Consider the following 19516-nt stretch of genomic DNA (forward strand, 5'->3'; position numbering starts at 1 on the left):
GCTTTATCTTACCTTTCATTGCAGTGTCACTTGCTCTGCTGTGTACGACTTTCGTCTCCTGAGGTTGTCGCTGGGGATTTCTGTGCAAACGTCCCAAGTTTTAGTATTTAAAGTGACTGGACGGAGGGGCGGAGGTCTATAATGCTAAACTTAGGGCCAGCCTCCGCTTTCTTTCCCTTTGTCTGCTCCCTTCAGAGCAAAGTACATCACCTTAACTAGAATTGGATGACACTGGACCAATCAGAGGATCACCTCTACTGTAGAAACTGTATGGTATATCACCTTCAGGAAAGTTGTGCAATAACTTTTCTTTTTTTGCAATGTAATACATACCCCATTTTTAATTTAAGCACTATTTAATGGAAGGAGCAGATCCTCATATTTTATACACATGATGTATTAATGACTAATAATGAAAGAGAATCCATATTTATTTGTAAAAAATCCCACATTTCTACAGATGTTGAGTGGAGATGGGTCAGGCTTGTTTGTACACTGATAAATCTTCCATCATGTGGTCAGATAAACTATAATAATAATAATGATGTTAACAATAATAATAATAATACACTTTATTGACTTTTCTCAACAATGTTACTAAGTGTTTCACAAAAGACAAGAAAATCAAGGCTATTCATGCTTAAATCTGATAAAGTGGGTACAGCAGAATATATGTATGGAATGTGAGGTAGCCTTAAACAATGTGTGTGTGTGTGTGTGTGTATTTCAATCAGTCAGTGCATGAGTCAGGAGAGTTGACACAGGCAGCAGGTGAAGATGGAATGGCATGCGATAACGAGGTAGGCGTTATGCAATAAATCATGTATCATTACAGTTGATGTCCTGCAGACCACTGTGACCGTAACCCTCCCTCCCAGTCCAACCATTGCAGCGAGACACTCACACGGAGGCAAAAGCAGCTGAGGTCAGTTCACACCGGATTTGACTCGGTTGAGTTGGAAGTGGACATCCACACCCCTCCCACCTGCCCCCACCCACAACCCTACCCAATTCCTCTAGTCAACAGAAGTGTGTTATTCAGTTATTCATGTGTAAATGTCACAAATCTGTTACAAAAGGTTGTTGAAATTAAGAGCATCATATTAGAAAGTTTATCTCAAGGATGTCAAGATGGAAAAATCTGATAGTGTATGGAAGATAAAAATAGACATCTGTTCATAATTTGCCCTTTACTGGCAGGTACTCCTGATTGTTTGTGAGGAGAGAAAACAAAAACACTGAATTCAACATGCAAGTGTTCATACTTTAGACCCACAAAATGCTACCACATCTCACCTCTAATGGAGCTAATGAGTAACATGGGAAATGTGAAGCATGACTTAGCAACTTGAAATCAATCAGCCTCTCAATGACGAGGCCGATTCAATTTGCGGTTTCCCCTTTCGTCAAAAAATCCAAAACGTTTTTACCTGAGCTGATTTTTCTGTGCGAGGAATTAGCTAATTTCGTTAATTTTTGTCTTATTAATTTAAAACAAAATACAAAGTGGACCATTTTTGATTCTTGACACTTAAAGATAACTAAAGAATCATTTTAAGTGCCTTAAATTAAGGCAAAATTCACTGTTTCAAACACTCAAACAGCTCAATCACAAAAAACCCCATCACATAACCATCGATCATTTGACTAGGAATAGTTTATTAAAGGTGAGAAAACAAAAAAAAGCCACAATCCATTCGTTTAATTGCTTAAAAGCTATGTACATTATAAATAATTGCACTACATTACAACCATTTGTTTTTCCTAGTCTTGAGTCCTACATATTGAGATGTTACTGTCTGAAGGGCCGGGCTGAGGGGGGAGCGGTTCAAGACGACTGGGAACATTATTTGTTTGAATACAACAGCTGGGCTAAGTGCGTGTTTGTCTGACTGTTTAGTGGACCGTTGTCTTTATTACTGTAGAGAGAGAGAGAAAGAGAGAGGAGGTTTTGGGAAGTAGCTGGTGGATTTTTCTGGAGCTAAAAACTCTGTCCGTGCTCTGTCGGCCTTCTCGACACGTCCCGGCACTCGGATCCATCGTGCGGAGAGGAGAGAGGACTTCAGTGTGTTTCAGTGTGTGAAGGCAGCACTTAGCTCTTCCTCTCCGCCTTTATGTTTGTCTTGTGCTCTATAATCCAGGCTGATAGAGAAATGCCCCTGCTGAACTAATTCACAAAGGGCTATTCTTTCCCTCTGTTAGATGCCGAACAGTCTTACAGGTCAAGAGGTTGAAACGCTATCCTGGATACTGGGTTTTGTGTTATGCACATTGTGTGAGGTACGGTATTCAAACTCAGTCTTAACCCCCCTTTTTTATTAGCGCTAACTGCCCTGCTGAGGCTCTTGCTGCTGCTGCTGATGATGATGTGAAGTTGCTGGGTTTAGAAGCACGGCGGATGGCGAGTGAGACCACGAGGCCACGACCGTTGCCGTCGCTGAGGGCAGGCTCTGCACGCCGCCGCACATCGACGTCGCCAGCAACACCACGCTTTCCTCCGCCACCTCCTCCACCGCCATCCCCCCGCCCGCGCCAGTGGCCTTCCGGGAGCAGTCCATGCAGATGTAATCCTCGTTCTCCGCCATCTCGCACGATACGCCGACGCACACCTGGTGGAACCACTCGTCGCAGCCGCCGTCGCACTGCACCCAGTCCACCTGGACGGACACACACACACACACAAGCAGACATGTGAGTGAGGATTAAGGATTATGATGCGTTTGAGAGTACAATGAGGAAACAATATGATAATTATTGAGAAAAAAGGCTTGGACTGGGTTTTCACGAGAGAGAAAAAAACTCCACAAAAAAAAACATTCTAGTGTAATTTTTAACAGCTCACGTTAAAGCTGTAAGTCTGTCACTGTTTGATTGATTTAATGTGCATGAGAACAGAGCCAAATTGGCAGACCGAATTGGCAGACCTGGCAAACCCAGTAAACTCTGTGCAGACTGTAGATGATCTTTGATATGAGCATCACACCACTAAATATTTTTGGGTTTACCAAATAGCTGTAATCAAAAAGTGATGAACAGTGTGCACAATTTTGATCCTATGCACCTGTTACTGAAACTTTGTTGTGTTCAGGTACGTTCTGGACATTTCAGGTTCACTAATGTAAAAAACAAAAAACAACCAACATTAAGAACATCTTCCTGATACCAAATTGCAGCCCCTCATCTAAAATATACATATTAAAAATCCTTCTTCGGCTCTTCTCTATTTTTTTCTCTTCCTCTTATTGGTATATACTTAATAAAGCAAAACAATGAGGACATTAAATAAGTGTAACTCACATGCTTAAGAAACCCTAATTTAGATAGTCAAAAAGTTCAGAGGTGTTGCAATATCTGCAGCAACATTTAATACATTTAAGCCTGTTAAGATTTTGTCGTATTTTATGATTTACACACTCAATACTCCTATTCAAGGTTGCAGAGGCCCGGATCCTGTCCCAGAATGCATTGGTCTAGAGGTACACATCACCAGTCTAATCACAGGTCAGATGTGCAACATCCCACACTGACTGAAGTGAAATGTGGCCTCATCGTGAGAAGGAAGAGACAAGCATCTCAATGCCACTCTTGTTAATCATCCCAACTTCAGGTATTGTTGGCCGAGTTGAGAACAGCACCTTCCATCATTACATCACCTCTGCTCCACCCACAGTTCTGCAGGCCTACCAGTTTCCAGGGCTCCGATTGGCCGGGGAAGGAGACTGGCCACTGGTTAACTTGATGGCCAGTCTCAAGCGCCGTCTCCAAAAAGGGACCACATCGGCCTGTCCTGTTAATACGTTATGTGTAACTCTCTTTAAGGTGTTCCAGTGCTGTTATCAGCTGTTGATATTCAATAAAGTTCCATGATGTTCATTTTGAAAAGTGTTCGTTATTAACTACATACTCGAGACATACTGGGGGAAAACCTGTGTCACTCACCAGGACACAGCCAGGTGGGTTTTTTTCAAGGGCGTTAAGTTCAGTTTTCCTGAGATGAAACTAAGAGGCAGAATTTACTGTTTCTAAAAGTTTGCAAATGATGTTACAGAGGAGGGTCAAGAGCTGTCTGAGTGGTAACATAATCTGCCAGCATCATGGTACTACAACAGCACAGCACTCAGTTGTTGTTTTTTACATTTAAAACCTGAAATGATAAAAGGCACTTGCAAATGACAAGGTAATAAAAAATCTTGAAGATTTCATTACTCTTCTTATAATCTTTTTTTTTTTTAACAAGCTACTTTTTATAACAACATCATGCCTGATATAATTAGGTCAGTCTGCAATGGAGGAGATTTCACTATCAAAATCAACTATAGGAATATTAAGGGGCAGTGCTTTGATACTGGAGATACAGAAAGTGAAAGACAAACTAAACATCTATTAACATATAATATTTTGGATTAACATCTAATATCAGTAAAAGTTTAATATTAGCACCCAGCTGCATGTATGGGTGTCACTTTATCATATCTACATAAAACGCTCTCATATACATTTGTCTTAGCAAATGATAGCAAGTACAAGTTTATATTTTAAGTGAGATCTTGTGAGATCTTAAGTGAGCTGAAGGGTTTTATTTTGAAATGTATATTATTTTGTTCTAATAAGAAACAAAGCTGAAAAAAAGAGTGTATAATTGTATAGGGATTTTGAATACCTGAGGTAAAGTCCTATGTCAATATCAGATAATGCTGTGATAATTATCACAATATCAATACTGTCCATACAGCCACACTCTATTATTACATATCAGTTAAAAAATAATATTTTAAAAACACACACAGTACTTTGAGTTTTAAAAAAAGGCACACAGTCACATGGTCACCTTTGACCTCTGTTAAATGCTAAACCATAGCTGTGTCTATGAATCATCTATGATTTACCCCTTGTGCCTCTCTTCCTGTAACCTCCTGACAACATAATCTCCATCTGAAGTCATGAGACTCACCTTTTTTTAACCCACTGACAAAATATTGTGCAAAAATATTTTTTCACTTTCATTGTGGAGGCTAATGGCTGAGTCCTCACCTTATCTTTACAGGGTCTCTGGCAGTTTTTGGCTGCACAAACAGCGTTCTCATCATTGGAGTCTTCAGCCCCGGACCAGTCGTACTTGGAGGGAATGTCGAGAATCTTCTTCTCCTTCCTTTTCTCCAGTCCTTCCCTGATGGCCTCGGCCTTAGCGGCTGCCTTCTCCTTCCTCTTCCTCTCCTTCTCCTCCTTGGCTAACCGCTTAGCCAGCTGCTTCATCTCGCGGTTCTTCTCCAGGTTGAGTTTTAGTTTCTTCTTCTTGGGTTTGACCCCAAGACCAAGCTCCAGGCCCACCCTTTTAAGTTCTTTGGACTTGGCCGGTCGCATTTCTCCCATTGGTGAGGTTCCACCGGCGGTGGCCATCAGCATGTGGTGGTGCTCGGCTCTTTCTAACTTTCGTTTCCTCTTCTTCTCTGAATCTTTCAGCTTGATTTTTAGAGGCTTCTCCATTAGAGAGTCATCAGGCTGTGAAAAAGAAGGAAAAGAGAGTGAGGGGATTGAGAAAATGGGAGCATAGAACATTTTTGCCACACTATTTGTCTTTTTAAGTGAAGAAACTTGCAAAAAATGTTGGTTTTCAGTGACAGATGTACTGTTTATGGACAGAAGAGCTGTTGTTGGGAATAACACAGGTATCTTCTGCTACAGGAAGATACCAGAGGCATTGATTCAAACACAAACCCAGTGATCAGTTACTATCCAGCAATTGTCACGGGGTCCAGCTGCGCAATCAGGTTGCATAATGGATGACCTCCCTACCTCCATGACCTGCAGGAATCTCTCCTCTGAGGGGGGGTGTGTGGCCTGCAGAATTCTCCAGATGTGCTGGGTCTCATCCAGGGACACCTCCAGCAGGTCTCCCAGCATCATCAGTTCCTCCAGCTGGGCCTTAGCCTGAGGGGACAGCTCGAGCACTGGCGGCTCCAGGCTGCGAGGTACTAGGGGGGTCTTCCTGGGCTGCTTTCTAGGCGTGCTCACGTCTGAAATATCAATATTTAAATATATTATTATATATATAGAGTCCAAGTAAAACGGTGTATTAAAAAGTGCCCAAAATAAAAGCTATTCTTTAATGTTTTGAGAATGAATGGTCAGATCGGAGCATAAAAAAACAACAGACTCAAAACAGTAACAAAAAATCTTAAGTGAATGAATCCTCACTTTGCACACAGGACTTGGAGGCTGAGGAGTAGGCGTGCTCGGCGCAGAATGAGGGTGTGGCAGCCGGCCACATGTGACTGACCACCTCCTCTGATTTCACAGGGATCTCCTCATCACAGAAAAGGTAGGGCTTCACCTCGCCTGGGTCCTGAAACCACAGAAGACACAGCACATGAATAATGTTTCCAGTTTAGAGGTTGGATTCAGTTACAGCCATCATTTAAAATATTAGACCAATCTCTGCCTCGCGTACCTTCATGTCGTAACCATAGGTCTCCCTGATGTCCTCGTCCGAGTCTGTCTCCTCATCATCGTAGTCCACAGACTGCCGAGGTGATGTGGCTCTGCTGAAACCTGACTGCTGAAAAGTCTGGATGTGGCCCTGAGGAGGGAAAAACACACAAACACACACACTTATGAATATATATGCAATGTCCATTTTCTGTTCTCAAAAGAACTTAACTTATACCAGAAACAAAGAGGATGCTGGATGTTGTGAAATCATCCATCTACCATTCCATATGAAATTAATTAAATTCCTTGCATTTCTTCACCTTTACCATGTCAGTGCAATCATGTAGTATGTTTCATGTTTACATATGAGCGCCCTCTTCTGGTGAACTCCACACCTACATCAAAAGCCACAGTTGAGGCCAAAGAAAACTACAATCTGCAACTCAAAGTTAGATTCCTAGTAGGAGCTTAACTGTACACAAGTTTTGGGGTGATGGTTCAGTATGTTTTCAGTACAGCGGTAAAACAATAAGGGTAGAAAACAACTTTTGGTCCTTCATTTTTTGTAAAATTAGCTTATTGGCCACAACTATTCCCGAAACTTGCAAGGAGTCATGACACCTGCTGATCCACTGTCTCTTAAAACCTTTTTTTTTTTTTTTACAACATCTTGTCCAACACATCAGAAATCAAATGTGTTTATAGTTGTGGTGAACGGCTTCACTCAAAGAAAGACCATCAGAGAGGGGAGGGGTACGAGGAGATGCAATAGGGTTTAAACACTACATGAGCTTTGGTAACCAGGGTAACCAGGCTAAGTGTTGTCCTGCCAACATGTTCCAGGTTGAACTCAAGCGCTAGAATTATTGTACCACATGTCAGAATAAGTGGATTATTAAACTAATTAGATAGTAATTGTGTGGATGAGTGGACATAATGAACTGAGGAAAGTCACATCCCAAACAGAACATCCTGCACCGAGTTGTCCTAGAGTCTTACTGAAGAAGATCATTTAACGTGACAATTTGAACCTACCTGCAAGTCAGGGTTGGCAGCGGCTTTCTGCAACTCGGCATTGATGATCTTCTCGGTTTTCTCCCTAGCAGCCTGCTCCACCATACGCTGGCTCAGCACTGACAGCTTTGCCAGGGCTGAGGACAGCTCCTCAGTGGCCAGAGACTGACGCGCTCGGTCCTGGTAGGGTAGACAGACAAGTGTATGGTTGAGCTTTTCAGTAAAGATTAAGAGCAGTTTAGTGCTTTCCTGTGCGTGCTGATAATATGAAGTGTTCGAAATAAATCAGGTAATGGTCTCTGATATAATTTCCATGCGTACCTGCCAGCTCATTGCCCTCTCTGTCAAACACTGGAGGGCCTCTCCTTCTGGTAGACGCACCGGAAGCTTCTGCAGCGACACCAACAGCGAAAGGATGGTCTCTAATCTCGGCCTCCTCGACCTCTGACACAGCGGGCACAGGAATTTGGAGTCTTTGCTGTTGCTCTGCCAGCCCACACCCAGCTTCTTCTGGGACCCAGTCTTAGGCAGAGGCACGCACGCCCCGTGAAACCAGTCCTTACACAACTCGCACTGCAGCATGAAACCGCTGGCCGTCTTTCGACACAGGCAGAACTTGACCTCCTCGATGCGGTCGGCCATGGCCATCTTGGCCAGATTGGCAGCACGGAGTGAATGGATGGACTCCACTTCTTTTTGCTCTTTGGATTTGAAGGCTGCTACAACGGTGGCGGGGTCTCGCACCTCCTCGAGGCTCTCTTCCAGGTCGCTCAAGGTGTCTGGGTCGAAGCCTCCTCTCTCCTTCTCCATGAGCTCCTTGACGCGCTTCCGCTTGCTCTTGCTGTTGCCGTAGACCCCGATGTCCACACGAGGACTGAGAACCTAAGAGAAGAGAGGAGAGCGACGAGTTTTCATTCTGCTCACGGTACACATTACTATACTTAACAACATTCTACATTTTACAGCCACGAATGAAATCAGCTATTGCTGCTTCAGTCCTGACAGCCAACCTGGAGCAGTGTGTACGTGGAGTTCTTCTTGAGGAAGGTGCGACCAGTCCTCTCCCTCCAGGCTCGGGCCGAGGCCACCTGAGACTCCACCTGGGCCAGCGGATCTAGCCGGACAGGGATGGAACGACCCCGAGCCAGCAGGCTTTCCAGCTGCTCCAGGTACGCGTAGCTACCGCCACTCTGTGTGTGGAAGATACAGAGAGGGAGACAGGTTAAGAGAACGCTTAGCTGATGTCTCCATTGAGATACAGACGTATATATATATATATATATATATATATATATATATTCACTTTCTACTACAGATTACCACCATTTTTAATCTAATTGTTACTAGTCTGATATGCAGTGTATGTATAGTCAGTACCTGGATGGCCTCCACCTTAGAAGTCCACTCCTTGGCCTTGTGCAGGGCCTCTCGGAGGGCCAAAATATTAGGTAAGTATGCTGGAATGTTCCTGGCCTCCAGCACAATACTCTCCAAAGTCACCATGCTGTGGCGAGGCCTGAGGACACATAAACATTTGATGGTTTAGCATAAGAAGAACTAAGTAGCACCAGTAGGATGGTTTGCTGTTGATTAAACACCCCAAATGTGGCCTTTGCAGTTGTATGTGAGCAAATGGGTACGTGCACCTCACCTGGCCTGCAGGCAAGCACGAGCTTTATCCTCCCATCTCTCCGAGACAGTGAGGATCTCCTGCAGTTCGGCCATCGCCTTCTCCACAGCGTGGTGGGGAGCCAGGCCCACCCCGGAGTCTATCAGCCTCTTCATCAGCTCCAAGGTGACGCGGTGAGGCTCGGCCAGGGTGACACGCACCTGGGATGTGACCAGGGCACCGCATGTTACATGAAGCCACAATTACAGCTGCGCATCTAAAAACCTCTCAAACAGGTTGTGGATCTTATCAAGGCTTACCTCATCGAGCCAGCGGGCCTGCTGGAGCTCCTGTTTGAGTCGGGGTAGCTCCGGCAGCTCAACGTCCAAACCGCTGCCCAGATCCAACAGAGCCTGAAGCTTGGAGGAATCGGGCATCTCGTCTGCCAGCGCCACCTGGGCTCGCTCATGGAAGTCCTCCACATTCTCCAGTAACTCCTGAAGACATGGGAGGTGGCACAGCGAGTGGGAGGAGAGGAAAAGAGGGATTAGTCAGGTAAAGGTTTTAGCAGATCAATAGTATTGATAGAGGATAAGGTGGTTTAGTAGATTTCCATGAAAGCACACAGGTATGGAGGGGACTAACTTTGACTTGTCGGGCCTGGCTGATGATGCAGGGCAGCCTGTAGAGCTGGTCCACGAAGGCCTTGAGCTCATCCACTGTCAGTTTGGTGCGGTTACGACTGCTCTCAGAACGCAGGCGACTGCTGGAGACACACATGGACAAACTAACGATTTAGTTCCGAACCTTTGAACACGAGTGCACGTAACATTGATTGAACAGAAAAGGTGTATACATTGGCTGCAAGTCGCCACTTTTTGGTGTGTGCTTCATCAGTACATTGCTTTTCTTTTGGCTCACAATAAGTGCGTGTATGTGTGTATCGATGTCCACTGACCTGTGCCTCTGTTTGCGGCTGAGCAGCAGCTGGGCTACAGAGGAACATGTTTCCGCCTCCTTGACCATCTCCCTAAGGCGTCGGAACAGAGAGTTCTCAGGGTACTTCCTGTCCTCTGCATCCTCAAGCAAAACTTTGAGCTCGATAAGATCTTTGAGGGAGGAACAGCGAGAGAACGACAATGAGAGATACTTCATACACAATGTATAAACAGTCAATGCAATTTCACAAATGATTCAGTCATATAAAACAATGCGTCAACATTTTTTTCAGTAAATATATATTTCCAATGAGGCTATTCACATGAAATTTTCACCAGAATTTGGTATTAACTTAAGAAATCCACACATACAAAAAAATGAAGACATTTAAAGTCCATACATAAAGTTGAGTGTAATAAAGAGGAATGAAACAGGAAAAAAGTATTGAGCACGCTAAGAAAAAGCAGTACACCAAGGCAAGGAAAGGCAAGTAGTTAGAAATTAATTCTACCTCCTATCTGTGTTCATTAATATCAGCTGGGTTAGTACATGTTGATGGGCTATAAAAAGGTTTTTTGATACCAAGGTGTCACACAAAGGACCTCTCATGATGGGTAAAAGCAAAGAGTTCTCACAAGACCTTCGCAACCTGATTGTTGCAAAACATATTAGTGGAACTGGTTACAGATGTATTTCAAAACGTCTGAATCTTGCAGTAAGCACCATTGGGGCAACATGTCTGGAAGGAACTAGAGATAAGAGTTCACAAGAGGGCCCCTCGTAACCTTCTAGATTTAAAGACAATCTGTTTAAAAGAAAAATCACACCTGAGCACTTCAGTCTTGAGTCTTGAAGCTCTCATTACAAACAAAGGCTTCTCCACTAAGTATTCAATAAATTTCAGTGAGGGTGTTCAGTACTTTTTTTCCTGTTTCATTCCACTTTTTTACACATAACTTTATTGATGGACTTTAATGTCTTGATTTCTTTATATGTGTGGATTTCTTGAGTTAATACCAAAGTCTGGTGAAAATGTCATGTGAATAGCCTCATTGGAAATATATTTGCTGAAATTTTTTTTGATGCGTTCAATACTTATTTCCCCCACTGTATACATTATAGTAGAAACAAACCTTTTTTGTTCTTCTGGTCTGCAGCCAAGGCTTCAGTGACCCTCTTTGCCCAGGTGTCATAGGACTGTGCCCGTGTCTTTACTCCATACAGCATGGACGGAAACTCCTCCAGATCATAGCGATACCTGAAACATATAATAAAAAAATAGCTTGTTCAGAATGTAGTTAATGTGATCCAGTAAATGTGTGGTCCAGTGCTACCAGCCAATGTTATTCTACATGATTGAATTCACTTGGAGAGATCCGTTTCAAAGCAATATAGATCTTTTTTTTAATAAATCTAATTTTACTGGAGTGTTATTTTTTTTTTTTTAAATGTATTGTCCACAGGTCAAGAAGGAAGAACCTCTTACCGGAGACACTTGTCGCCAAGTGGACAGTCACAGAGATCTGCTGCATGGTGGAGACAAACCAGCCTGTCGGGGCTACAGGAGCACGTCAGCGCAGACAGGAAACAGGTCGTCTTACACTTGTGGCACTGGCGTTCGTCGTCAGGCACCAGCTCAAAAACCTCCTGCTCTGAGGACAGCACACCCTGGAAGTAAAGAAGAGCTGATGAGATAAGTGTTTTTAAACCATAATCTATACACATATCGCAAAAAGTTAATTGGCACACCTTTCCACCTTCATAAAATGAAGACCGCAAAATAATGTGATTTTATCTCACCATTTCCTGGACCGCCTGTCTTAGTTTTGTCTCTTCTTCCATCATGTCTCCCATTTCCTTGAACACAGCGGCAGCCAGTTCCACGTCGAGGCTCTCTGGATCAGCAGCCATCTTGCACAGCAGCTCCTCGTGGGAGAAGACGCAGTAGCGGTGCAGGCGTTGGTAGTGGGCCACGCATTGACGGCCCATGGGTAACTGAGGAAGAGAAGAAGTAAAAGGTGAACCGACGCATTCGGAGGAAAAAAAACAAAACATGGACAGTTCTTTTAATCGAAGAAGAATTTGCTTTTCACTCACCCAGTCGGCTGTGCAGAAGTTAACAGCTTCTGCAAAATTGTAGCCCTGGTTGAAGCCACTGTGGTACGCCCTGGGGAAAGTCACCACAAACTCCCCTGCGCACTGATTAGTCCTGTACACCTGAGGGGGGGGGGGGGGGGACACATATGTAATTAATAATTAATGTGCACGACATAACCAATATCTAACTACACCCAACAGCAATCCCACAAAACATCCAGGCCCGGGCAACGTACAGGGACGCCATGCTCCATGAGGACATTGGGATTCATGATGGTGACCAGTTGATGGAGGAGGTCAGGCTGGGAGTCAAACAGCTCTGGAGCCAACTTCTTCATAACCGCCTCCAGCTGCTCTGCTGCTGAAGCCGGCACTCCGTACCAGGTCTTTGGCTCGCCCCTGGAAATGAGAAGGAAAGTCGTTTAAATATAAATTATTTAGCTGATGCTTTAACAGAATTCAGAGTGAATTGTAATAAAGTCTTGAGTGTCCATTGCACAGTCTCACCAGTGCAGGAAATTGATGGAGTAGCTCCAGTGATCCTCGATATGCCAGCAGAACGAGGAGAAACACATGCCCACATACAGCCAGGGTACTTTCATACCCGAGATGTCCACATTGATGTGGGTGAGCACTGACTGCTCCAGCACTGGCATGTTGTTCAGGTTCCAGCCCGAGTTGGCGTACTCCTGACAGGATGGGGGGGGGGGGGGGGGAAGAAAAGAGCTTTATTTCACTTAAGGGCACATTTCATGTTTCAACTTAATGGAGCTCCATTAAGTAAAAAATGAAAAAAGCCTTTGGGGGGGTCATTTAAATGGAAAACTAATTAATTCTAAAGTCTAAAGAATGTCTCTAAAACACAAGGGAAATACTCATTACATTATAGTGTTTCCTTTATATTAAAATACTGGTTATGGATCTTTAATAGAATGTGTAAGAAAATAATAAAATGCAAAAAATTCTAACCTAAAAACTAGATCCACCCTCAGTGATAGGATATGAAAACATTAACTTAAACTATTAACTGGCAATTTATTTACTACTGTGTGTGTCTGACACATTCAAAATAATCACAGAATAATCCTGGTGCAGACTTGAAACCCTCTACTCTTCAACTCTTATAAAGATATTTGTCAATGCAACACTTGAGGCAATTTATGGAAATATGCACATTTTCTTATTTTTGTTTTTATTATACATCAATCTTCTCACCTCTTCATCTCCCAGTAGCCTCCTCTTACCATCCCTGATGGGAAATCCACTGCCCACTTCCTTGGAGCTGATGTCAGCTCCGTATTCTACGATGACGTCCTCCTCGATGCTGCTGACCAGGCGCCAGAACTCTTTCTCCACCAGCTCTGTGGGGACCATCTGTGGGCACAAGGTGGGACATGAAATCTCCTGCCTTCTTTTTATCACTGTTCAAGCATAATAACAAGTGAAGGTGGTATTCATAGAGGTTTGTGTGAATGTAGAAGGAGTTTTGTAACAGCCAGATGATAGTCAGACATTAATACAACAATTTATATATTCTAGCTCATTGACTGGATTTTACATACATGAACAGGCATGTTGAAATAGTCGGACTTGAAGTGGTCGGCCATTTCTCCAAAGCTCTGGAGAGAGTACTCCCTCACAGCCTGCTCAAAGCCAAATGCCTCCCTGGGCTTACTGCATTCCTGCAAGGGAAAGGGGACAACAAATTCATTATAATAGGAATTTACTTCACGTGTGTTATTTACTAAGAGAGGGTAAATTCTACAATAGAGAAATTAAGAAATAAACAACTTATATCACATGTTTAAAGAATATCATTCTTAGTCCTAACAAAAACATAATGTCAAATTATATTCTTAGATGCAAACTTGTATTATTTTACTGTTTTTGCAAATGTCTTCATATATTTGAGTGCCTGAAAATGATGATTTCATGCTCTAGACTTTCTTTAAGACTTTGGAGAAACCACCCAGTGTTATAGTTTTACCTCAGCAACACACTTAGGGCAGCGCCAGTCCCCCTTGGGTACATCCTGCAGGGGTGGGATCAGGCAGAAGGTGTGGTAGCTGTCGTCACAGCCATCACACAGCAGGAGCCGGTCCTCTTCATCGCCTCGTCCACACATCAGACAGAGGTACAGGTCGATCTGGGAGATCAATGCACAAAAAAAACAAAAATGGTCATGCCTACAGCTGACCAAGATACATTAAAAGTGAGTTATCGGGCAAATGCTAAACACAATGAATTGTCTGGTACTCACAAAGTTGACCTCCAGGGTCTCCTTGCGTGGTCTCATTTTGATGGCGAAGGCCTGGGCTTTGAGGTGACGCTGTTTCTTGTTGAATCCGTCATCTACGTGAATGGGGTAAAGTGCCAGTGTGAGAATAGTAACACTGCTGATACATTGCTGAGTGTCTGCCATGTGTAATAACGCAGGTCTTACCAGCAGACACAATCTCCAAGCCCACCATCTTGGGACTTGTACCAAAGATCTTGAGGCCTTTTGGCTCCTTGTTTTCTCTCTGGAGAAACACAGTAACAACAACAAGACCAGAGTGAGAAACAGTCTGTGAAACACAGTAATCCTGCTAAAAGGCCAAATATTAGACGGCCCCTGGGGAACATCCCTGCTGTCATAGGAGGGAAAGTACCAATAAATAAAGGATGAATATGTGGACTATTTGCAACAGTAATGTTATCAAAAACTGAACTTTACTTTCTGTAGTATAACCCCTCTTGTACTTGTTCATTTGTTTACCTCAGACTTCAGACGCCTGGAGCGTCTCTCAGGCAGAAGCCGCTCTTTGGTTTGCGTTGAATCAAGCTCCCCGTCTCTGTCCTTGTCCTTATCATCCTCATCCTCTTGATCTTCCTCCTCCACCGCCTCCTCGCCAACCCCCTCATCTATGTCTTCCTCATCGTCTCCCTCATCGTACAGACGGTGGATGCCCTGATCGAAGAAAGCAGTGAAGAGTAAAGAAAATCTTTTCAATCTTTTTAAGAAAGACGGATACTGTTACTGTGACATTTGGCCTGAAGCTATCTGCAACATGTTTGATTTAGTCAGCCCAAGTTTGCAGTCCTAGATTGAACTTTGAGAACACAGAGCCAAAGCAATTTTATCTCAAAGTAAAATAAATGTAAAGATAACCAGAAGACGGGTCACTTCGACAACAAAACTCCCGAAAATAGGTGTGAACTTGTCCCAACTCTTTGTAAAGGTTGTACAACAACAAGACGTTTATCTCATGTACAATGTTGCAACGTGGCTGCATTCTTTCATTGTGTTTTTGTGTTGGTGAATGCTGGAGCTAACAGATTTGCTGCCAAACATTCAGGTGCCATTTAGTCAGAAAACCAACACCAAGACTCGTTCCACAAAATCAAACAATACGCAAACATGCCTGTTGCCTTTTAAAAAACTTGTAATGGCCGTATCAGTATGAAGCACAGACAAACTGCATCTGCTTGTCTATGTTCAGTCAGCAGCACTCACAGTCAGAGTTGCTCCAGACTGGAAGAGCTCATAGGGGTACAGGATCCTCTCATAGTGGGAACGTAGTAGTGAACCGGTTCCTTTCCCAGGTGGGAAGCCCATCCGACTGGAAACCTTGGACCACCTCTTCTCTTTACACACCGTCTCAAAGCCGCCTTCGGATGACACTACCTGAAACGCACGCAATCACAAGTGTCCTATATGAGCATTTTTACGAGCGACAATGACAAAATAAATACTTAACAGCCAAAGCGCAGAACAAAGTGTAAAATTAGGGTTGACATTAATGGTTATTTACAATATCAATTTATATACAGATTATTTTCTCGATAGATCAATTTATTGTTTTGTATTTAAAATAGTAGAAAATAGTGAAAAATTGTTATAATTTCCAATGGTGACTTATTCAAATTGCTTGTTTTAGTGAGACAGTCAAAATCCAAGATTTGCACTCAGTTTATCATCATGTGAGACAAGGAAAAACATAAAACCCTCACATTTGAGAAGCTAGACACAGAGTGGTTGTCTTTTTTGCTTGAGAAAACAAAAAACAAAAAACTTCAATCAATTATTAATTATCTGTTGAATGACTAATTAGTTAATTGTTACAGCTTAACATGAAATTGCACCTACAGACAATATGTGTATCAGGAACAACTAATAGCAGCCACCACATTAGTTGTTCTTTTGGCCCGTCTCTTTAACTTTCAAGATAAATAAGCAAAACTCTTTTTGGAAAATTTGGAAAACATGTCTATTATCTTGTAACATAACAAAAATACTTAGCCCAACAAAAATTAATATTACATATTAAGTGTATCCAAACCGATCTTGTTTTACCTTGCTGAGCTGATAGAGGTCCAGGATCTTTCTCTCCACATGCGGGAATCGGAGCTTGGATCCCTGCAGCTCCCAGAACTTTGCGATCTGATCCAGAAAGTTGAGCTTAACCCGAGTGAGGGCCTGGATAGAGAGAGGACAGAGGAGAGACTCTAAATACAGAAACCCAATGTTCGGCTGTTATGCACAGTGGAAACCTCGGGTGAAATTATGTCTGAATGGCTGCACTCTGCTAAAAGACCATACTGGTCCATAACTTCAATATTGGAGCTGCCCTGCTGTCTTTGATTTACACACATTAAAACAACACCACAGGAGTAGAGATCTCAACAGGTATTAGACAGAAGATAACACTTAAGGTGGAAACAGCATCTAAAAACTCTGCTACCATCCAAGGAGCACTGATGTGATAATTAACAGCACACCTTGGGACAGCGAACAGCATGTGGATGCTGTTACTCCCAGAAATGTTTATCAAAACTGAACGCAATTTGCATAAAGGTTAGCTCCCTTTTCTTTTTTCTTAATATTATTGTTATGAAAGTATGATGCATCTACTTGGAAAACTCACCTCGAGTTCATTCAGTCTTTGTACTCGTGGAGTGAAGCGGAAGTTGCGTACATCGCAGGCAAACGGAGGCTGCCAGTCCTGATAGACGAGAACACAGAAACATTAGCCGTGTCAAAACAAAAGCAATAAGGAAGTGACAGCAACAACACTGCAACTTGGAATAAATCACTGTCTCTATAGGGGACATAATGTGAGCTGATGTTTGTTAGTGAGAGGCTGAGGCTCGGACTATTTTCATCACAATACCACTAAGCATACAGATTAAAAAGAGCAGTTATAGTCCTCTTTAAGTGCAGGACGTGCTGTGTGTCACACACACTGTATATTTGACTGAACACCTCGATGTTGATATTGTGACAATATTGTAAGGATGACTAATGGTACTTTCACTAAATATTTACACTATGAGATTTTTTGATCAATCATCAATAATGTGGATATAACTAAGTAGGTAAAGGCAAATAATAGAACAGCTAAAACAGTCTATAAGTTCACAAGATTACATCAATTTACTGTAATGCAGCCTTTAAAACCAGTAAAGACAACACTTGTATCATGATATCATGATATTACAATTATGTAAGACGATCATCAATATAATATTATGTTACATTGCCCAGTTTTAATAAACATAGCCCTCCTTGTGACAATACTGTCTCTTCTGGAAGCTGTAAATGCTCTACAAGCTACATAGACACCCCCAACAGTTAAAGGCTCAAGAAAATAAAGATGGATTCTAATGGTTGCTTATATATACACAATAGAATAAATATGCGTTTAAAGTGTGTGAGGAGGGACAGGCCTGCATGTGGCCCAATGTCGCATCTTCGCAGCTAACATGGTACAATCACTGTACTGTAACTTAGCCATGAGAGAAAACAAAAACAAAGCAAGTGTGATCGGAATTATTGAATGTGTTCGGCTTTTATACAACTTTGAAGCACACCAAACACAAGCCAGTATCCCCAAAGTGCAAAATATGTGCAGTTGGGTGCTAAGAAATTAAGCTTTATTTGACCTCTATTAGGGTAATGGCAACTAGTCACGTCGTTGCCTTTCGCAAAATTCACGCAGGCCCAAAGTAAACTAGCACCGGCTTATGTAAGAGCATAACAGCCAAATCCTCACAGACTCCAACACAAATTGTTTGTTTCCAATGCTCTAAAACGATAGCTGAGGTTTACCTCGGGGGGTCGGATCTTGCAGATGCCCGTTTTCTCTGCAATGGGTCGTATCTTGTTGATAAATCCTAAAGGATCCGAGAAATCCTCCCAACTCGGCTCAAAAACAGGACATTCAGGAGGGGGGACAAACTCGGCAAATGCAGACATGTTGGAGTGATGAATGGATAGTCTTTAAAAAATAAAATAAAGATTTGTTTTTAACACAAGAGTTGAGACTCAACAGTCCATGATTATTTCCCAGTTATTTTCTTCTTGGGGAACTTCCTCCGTGTCCATCATGATGCTTCAAATGTGCTAAATTGCGATTCACTTCAATGACAGGATGTAGATGCATTAAGACAAAAACAAGCGAGATGCGGGTGATTTTCATCCGCTCAAAGGCCGGGCCAGGGCCGGGGAGAGTCTTCGCCACCACTCCCCTACCTGGGACGGAGGGCAGGGTCAGTCCAAAACGCCATCAGTCCTTCTCATAGACGAGAAGCCTCAGGAACAACAACAAAAAATCAACTCTGCGACGAAGATTTGAGCCAAAAGGATTGGATCACAGGCAGAAGAAGTTTTGTGACAACAAAACAAAAACACAACCCAGCTTTGTAATGTTTGCTGCGATGTTATATTACGCAAGCTAGCGTAGCTACGTCTGTGTACCTGGCTTGTGTATGATTTCTTCGTGATGATGCATTTTCTCACAAAGTTTTCCCACAGCTGCGTCTAATGGCACGCTAGTAAATCCGGTCTTTGTGTCCACTTCTTCGAGCACCTGGCAGCTAAGTACCAGCCAAGCAGGACCACAACAAGGAAGCTAAGTAGTAGCAGGCGTACATTGTTGACTGACGCCTTCGCTCAGTGTAGCAACCCCCCATTCATTGGAGCACTTGAGGCGATGGAAAACTAGCGTAGAGCTAATTTGGTTAGCTGAAATAAGCTTAGCCGCAGCAGCTCGTTGCGCAGCTAACATTGACGTTAGCGGAGAAAGTCGGCTGAGCAGGACTGTCCGCCATGGCTTGAGTAGGTGGATTGGATGACATGGGAGAAAAAGCTAAAAATCCTTTCGTTTAGTTTTACTGGGTGTCACTTTGCATATAATTTAACGTCGTCTGTAGCTACTGTAGCCGCATTAGCCAACGTGCTAACTACAACTAGCTGTTAGCAAGGTTGGGAAGAGCTGTAATGTTGCATTCGCAGAACCTCGGAAAGTTTTGAGTACTTCCGAGTTCGCAAATTGTAATTAAAAAGGCTGGCAGTGCTTTGTCTGAAAATAACAATTTAAAACAATTTGTATTAAAGGCAACTATTGACAGCCCTTGTCTTGTTCTACACATTAAACTATGCCGTGT

At 42.9% G+C, this 19516-nt stretch overlaps 1 protein-coding gene across 2 annotated transcripts; it reads right to left on the reverse strand.

The window, feature by feature from the left end:
* Window positions 1-1625: 1625 nt before the first annotated feature.
* Window positions 1626-19323, reverse strand: kdm5a (lysine demethylase 5A). 2 transcript variants are annotated; one of them, XM_062443656.1, is made up of 30 exons: window positions 18828-18841; window positions 18180-18348; window positions 16996-17073; window positions 16425-16547; window positions 15585-15755; window positions 14847-15038; window positions 14532-14610; window positions 14349-14440; window positions 14076-14234; window positions 13651-13770; window positions 13304-13462; window positions 12596-12777; window positions 12325-12487; window positions 12089-12208; window positions 11792-11986; window positions 11478-11659; window positions 11125-11249; window positions 10011-10161; window positions 9698-9818; window positions 9373-9549; window positions 9095-9273; window positions 8821-8959; window positions 8454-8633; window positions 7765-8325; window positions 7465-7623; window positions 6449-6577; window positions 6196-6343; window positions 5794-6014; window positions 5032-5499; window positions 1626-2657 (listed from the first exon to the last, which is right to left on the reverse strand). In XM_062443656.1, exons 2-30 carry the CDS (start codon window positions 18324-18326, stop codon window positions 2325-2327), a joined length of 5253 nt encoding a protein of 1750 aa, XP_062299640.1. In that variant the 5' UTR covers window positions 18327-18348; window positions 18828-18841; the 3' UTR covers window positions 1626-2324. The 2 variants fall into 2 exon arrangements, with proteins under 2 accessions (XP_062299640.1, XP_062299641.1); XM_062443657.1 differs by lacking the exon at window positions 18180-18348 and having other exon boundaries at window positions 18828-19323.
* Window positions 19324-19516: the final 193 nt, after the last annotated feature.

The sequence above is a fragment of the Scomber scombrus genome, chromosome 22 (assembly GCF_963691925.1).
Source record: "Scomber scombrus chromosome 22, fScoSco1.1, whole genome shotgun sequence".
Classification (NCBI taxonomy): Eukaryota; Metazoa; Chordata; class Actinopteri; order Scombriformes; family Scombridae; genus Scomber; species Scomber scombrus.

Coding starts and splice junctions, on each gene's coding strand:
- kdm5a (XM_062443656.1), bottom strand. CDS start 18,326: ATGTCTGCATTTGCCGAGTTTGTCCCCCCTCCTGAATGTCCTGTTTTT. Junction 11,660..11,791: donor GACAGGCGGTCCAGGAAATG/GTGAGATAAAAT, acceptor CTTTACTTCCAG/GGTGTGCTGTCCTCAGAGCA. Junction 5,500..5,793: donor GATTCCTGCAGGTCATGGAG/GTAGGGAGGTCA, acceptor TCTTTTTCACAG/CCTGATGACTCTCTAATGGA.